Source organism: Myotis brandtii, unplaced genomic scaffold (assembly GCF_000412655.1).
Source record: "Myotis brandtii unplaced genomic scaffold, ASM41265v1 scaffold1408, whole genome shotgun sequence".
NCBI classification, from domain to species: Eukaryota; Metazoa; Chordata; class Mammalia; order Chiroptera; family Vespertilionidae; genus Myotis; species Myotis brandtii.
In genome coordinates, this window is record NW_005355029.1 from 768,016 (window position 1) to 772,865 (window position 4,850).

The 4,850-nt window shown below is 67.3% G+C and overlaps 1 protein-coding gene across 1 annotated transcript in view; it reads right to left on the reverse strand.

Moving 5' to 3' along the window:
- INTS1 (integrator complex subunit 1) overlaps window positions 1–4,850 on the reverse strand; it is a gene marked incomplete at both ends in the record, with an annotated part of 23,916 nt that overhangs the window by 13,799 nt on the left and 5,267 nt on the right. Inside the window, 10 exons of the mRNA XM_014535274.1 lie at window positions 1–115; window positions 259–456; window positions 1,108–1,168; window positions 1,330–1,421; window positions 2,132–2,228; window positions 2,507–2,736; window positions 3,150–3,185; window positions 3,612–3,732; window positions 3,905–4,013; window positions 4,566–4,742. Coding sequence (XP_014390760.1) covers window positions 1–115; window positions 259–456; window positions 1,108–1,168; window positions 1,330–1,421; window positions 2,132–2,228; window positions 2,507–2,736; window positions 3,150–3,185; window positions 3,612–3,732; window positions 3,905–4,013; window positions 4,566–4,742 — 1,236 coding nt within the window. The remainder of the gene's footprint in view (window positions 116–258; window positions 457–1,107; window positions 1,169–1,329; window positions 1,422–2,131; window positions 2,229–2,506; window positions 2,737–3,149; window positions 3,186–3,611; window positions 3,733–3,904; window positions 4,014–4,565; window positions 4,743–4,850) is intronic.

Sequence of the window (4,850 nt, forward strand, 5' to 3'; positions counted from 1 at the left end):
GTTGAGCAGGAAGTCTGGGTTTCGGCTCCGACACAGCAGGTGCCCGAGGCGCAGGGACTGGTTGAGGCTTTTCACTTGGTCCAGGATGTGAGGGGGCGGCCTCCGCGGGGGCCCTCTGCGAGCCCAGAGCACACGACGTGAGAGGCCGGTCACACACAGCCGCCGGGACCCCAGGCCATGCCGTCTGGGGGCGGCTCCCCCCCCACCCCCACGCCAGGCTCAGTAAGAGCCGAGGGGCGGGGACTCAGCAGCGCGTACTGGGGATCCAGGCTGGTGAGCTGCGACAGGAGGAGGCTGCTGCTCTCGGTGATGGTCTGCTTGGTGGAGGCGGCTGCCAGGTGCCCCTCGAAGGCCAGGATCTCCTGCTTCTCCCGCTGCGAGGTCTGCAGCTCGCGGTTCAGCATCTCGGTGCGGGTCTCCTCGTCCGTCAGGGTGCACGGCGGGTAGGAGTAGTTGCTGAGGCCAGAAGGGGAGCGGTCACCAGGCATCGAGGCGCTGGGGGCCCCTGCCTGGGGCCCAGCTTCAGCCGTCAGGCCCCACTGGGAGCCCCGCAATCCAAGTCAGACGTCCTTACGGGAGCCCTGTGTTCTCCGGAGCCCAGGCCTGGCTACCCGCTCGCCCTCCACACAACAACCCAAGGTGTGCACGGAGCTGTGTCCCCAGCCTGGGCCACACGCAGAGCCGCACACGTGCGCACACAGCGCCGCTTTCTGGGCTCACTGAGGAGCGAGCGAGGCGCTCAGGCTGAGCCGGGCCCGCCGTGCATAGAGGCAGGTCACCTGTCGGCCCCCAGCAGCTTTCACACCTGCTCCTGACAAACCACCTTGTCTCCGTCGGCCTCACCAGGTCCGGCCCCCCATTCCTCTCCGTTCTGTCCTACATCACACCACCCTCTGCCTGACCCGACACGCGTGCCCCCAGGCCGACCCTGCAGCCTCAGTGCCTGCCCCACCCTGCAGCCAGGAGGAGGGAGTAAAGCTCTGGAGACGGAGATTCAGAAACGAGCCCACAAGGAACAGGGACCCCAGCGCAGCTCGGTCTGGGCTCCACCTCCCGGCACAGACGGCCGCCCCTCGGGGTCCGTCAGCCGCGGGCGAGCCAGCGTACTTGGTCATCACCATCTCCATGAGCATCTTCAGCGTGGGGTACTCCTCCCAGGCGGCCAGACCTGAGGGCAAGGAGACACAGCACCCCCACTCAGCCACCCGGGGCCCCCTTCCCAGCCCGTGATCCAGGGCCAGCCAGCTCCCCCAGGTCCTGACAAGCCAGACGCCCAAAGGAAGAGCCGCCACCGCCCAGCCAGGATGCGCCGTGCGGCCGAGGGCTCACCGATGTTCTCCGGGTTGAACGCGGCGACAACCAGCAGGAGGGGCCAGGCCTTCCAGTAGAGGGTGGAGATGGCGAGGTTGGGAGGCTGATACCTGAAACACAAGGGCGTCGACAGCCAGCCTCAGCCGCACACATCAGCGACGAGCCTGGGTCCAGGCCAGGCGGCTTCCGCACGCGTCAGGGACAGACCAGCTCGGCAACTGCTTTCAAGTTCACAGCCCGGGCCTGGCCGGTTTGCTCAGTGGATAGAGTGTCGGCCTGCGGACTGAAGGGTCCCAGGTTCAATTCCGGTCAAGGGCACAGGCCCAGGTTGCGGGCTTGATCCCCAGTGTGGGGTGTGCAGGAGGCAGCCGATCAATGATTCTCATCATTAATGTTTCTCTCTCTCTCTCCCCCCGTCTCCCTTTCTCTCTGAAATCAATAAAAACGTATTATAAATAAATAAATAAATAAATTTCGCGGCCCGGGCCTGTGCCTCACTGTCTTTGGGGGGAGGTTCTGAAATTCAGGGGTGGCGACGGTCGCCCAGCCTGTGGACGCACTAAAACGCTGAGTCCCGAACTTCAGACGCGGGCAGCACACGTGGGCTCTCCACACAGGGCTGCGGGAGAGAGCGGCGTTGTCCAAAGACAAAGCGTGCGTGTGACAACACAGGGCCAGCCTGAGACCCGAGGGAGAACAGGGGCCCCGAACCCCAGCGGGAAAGCGCCTCGGACTCCGGTAGGCTGGCCTCAGCCCCTGGGGGAGGGAGGGAGCATCAGGGCAGAGCGAGGGGATCCGGACCAGGCACGCCCAGGCCTACCCCGGGGGCAGCTGGATGTTCTCGGGGTGGTGGTAGGTGCACAGGTTCAGGACGGCGTCAAGCAGCTGGACCCGCTCCACCTTCAGCACTTCCACGTCTGAAAAGCAAGGCCCAGGGTCAGGCCGTGGCACCAGGAGCAAGAAGACGGGCCTGCTCCCCAGAAGTTGGGATGGAGGAAGGACTGACGGGCACCAGGAGGAGCCACCCCGGGGAAACTGAGGCAAGCCTTCACTGGGTGGCGCCTGAGCCGGTCTAGCGAGCAGGCAGGGCTGCTGGGGGTAGCAGCACAGCGGGCAGGGGGAGCTGACCCGAGTGAGAGCCCGCGGCGGGCGGCCGGCGCCAACTGGGCCAGGACAAGCCCCGAAGGACCCTTACCGTCCGCCTGCACGGCCGCAGCTCGCTTCACCAGGTGGTCAGCAAGCTCCATGGCGTCCGCGGGGCCAAGCGGGAGCTCGCGGGACAGCCCGATGACCAGGATGCGCATCAGCGTGTCCTCCAGGATGGGCACCTCAGAGCACAGGCGGAGGAAGAAGCTGTGGGGGGAGCAGGGAGAGGCTGGGCTCAGGGGGGCCAGCCAGACTGGCAGGTGACCCCAGTGCCAAGTGCCAAAGGGGCCACCACCCCCCTCTCCCGGCCACTTGCTCCTGAGGCCTCTGTGGACACGGCCTGGCCTCCCAGGGAGGAGCGTGAGAAGGTGCCGGCCCTTTGGGGGCTCAGAGCGAGGGGCGGCCAGCAGAGCCTGCGAGCCCCCAAATGGACGGGGGGAGTGTGCGGAGTGAGCTGCACCAGCAGCAGGGACTGAGGGGGGTGCACGGGGCGGGGGCGCTGGGCTCGGCGGAGGCAGAGCGGGACTGCCCAGTGGGGAAGGATGCGTGCGCAGCGGTTTGGAAGGAGGGCGGCCGTTCGGGAGCCATCAGGGGTGGAGATGGGAGCCCCCGGCAGAGCTCCATCTCTGGGAGAGAAGGTGGCACAGGAGGCGGCGGCAGGGGGCAGGGATGCGTGGACTCGTCCTGGAGCAGTCTCCGGCTGCTCTGTGAAGAGCACCTTGTGGAGGCTGCGGGGAGGGAGGCAGAGCGTCAGGTGGTGCCCAGGGTTCTCGCCAGCCGCCCGTCAGCTCCAAGGCGGGCACGTCTCCGAGGGGCGGCTATTTCCTAAGGCCTGCGACGCCCCACGCCTTCCCGAGAGCCGGCAGCAACCCCGACAAGCAGCCCCGACAAGGCGCGCGGGCTGGCAGGTGACAGGGGGTGTGTACATGCCCCAACCCCGGGCAGACGGGACCCCACCTCCGCCCCGTCCGGAAGGTCTGCCCGAGGTCACAGCACAGGGTGACCGCGTGTCAGCAGCATGAGGGGATGCTGCTGCCCACTGGCTCCTGAGGCTCGTGTCAGCCAGTGGCCACATCCAAGGGGACAGACAGGCTCCTGCGTGGCCAGCCCTGTCCCTCCCGGTGCCAGTGGGGCAGCACGGCCCCAGGCCGCACCAGTGCACGTAGTCCTTGGGGGCCATCTTGCTGATGGAGGGGACGACGGTGTGCAGCCACCAGACCGCGTCTCTCTGGATGGCGGCGATCTGGTTCTGGAAGGAGCGCAGCACCTCGAGGTCTGAAAGGGACACGCAGGTCACTGGGGCACCTGCACGCAGCTCACGGCCGCCAACGCCTCCCAGGGTCCAGGTCAGGCTGCCACAGGGAGGGAGGCCTGGGCGCTGGGGACGGCCGGCAGCCCCAGGAGCACCCGGCGCCCTGCTGTCTCCGACCAGGACCCCGATCCTTACTCTTCTTCTCGCCCTTGTCCCAGGCGATGCCGGCCTCCTTCACCTGGGCCGTGATGCCCAGCATCATGGACACGGCCAGCACGTCTGTGATGTGCACCACGAACCGCTCCTGCAAGCACAGCCCCGCACAGCGGCTGACACCCAGGCCGCACCCGGGCCGAGCACACAGGCCGCTGGACAGGACACCGGCCCATACGGCGCTGGGAAAGCCCGTCCCAGGAGAGGGCCAGGCGGGAGGGGGTCGAGGGACCAAGAGCCTGTGGGAGGGAGATGCAGCCAATAGGGCTGGACAAGCGCCTGCCCCGGAGAAGCGTGCACCACACGGCCCTGTGCCAACTCGCCTGCGTGGCATCTGATGTCCTCCACACCCGGCCCCAATCCCTGCGTTTCAGCATCACCTCCCTCCACCCCGTCGCTCACTCTAAATCCCACCCAGAGCAGACCCAGTCCGCGCAGTCCCCATCCCCTGGCTCCCCGGCCCTCCAGCTCCCATCTGTCCCCACCTCCACACCCAGCCCAGAGGGGTCCCCTGGCCAGCCCCTCCCTGGTCCTCACAGGATGGAGCCCCGCTGCCCCCTGGGACTGGCCGCTGCACACGTGAGCACTGTATGTAGCTGAGTGCACAGAAACGGCACGAGAGGCAGCGAGCGTGAGCGCCCACCTTGAACTCCATGTCCAGGTACTGCGGCTCCTTGCGCTCCTGCATGAGCCCCAGGCAGAAGGCCTGGAAGTTGATCTCGTGCTTGGTCTGTTTGATGATCTCCCGCAGCAGGGCCCGCGAGGCCCGCAGGTAGTCGTCCTTGTTGGTCAGCAGGTCCTGGAACACCATCGCCAGGAACTGGGGAGAGACCAGCAGGAGCTCAGCACCAGCGCCAGCGCCCCAGGCCCGCCCCCAGAGCCTGGCTCGGCCCTGCCAGAGCCCCCAGCCCTTCCAGGACCCGGTGCC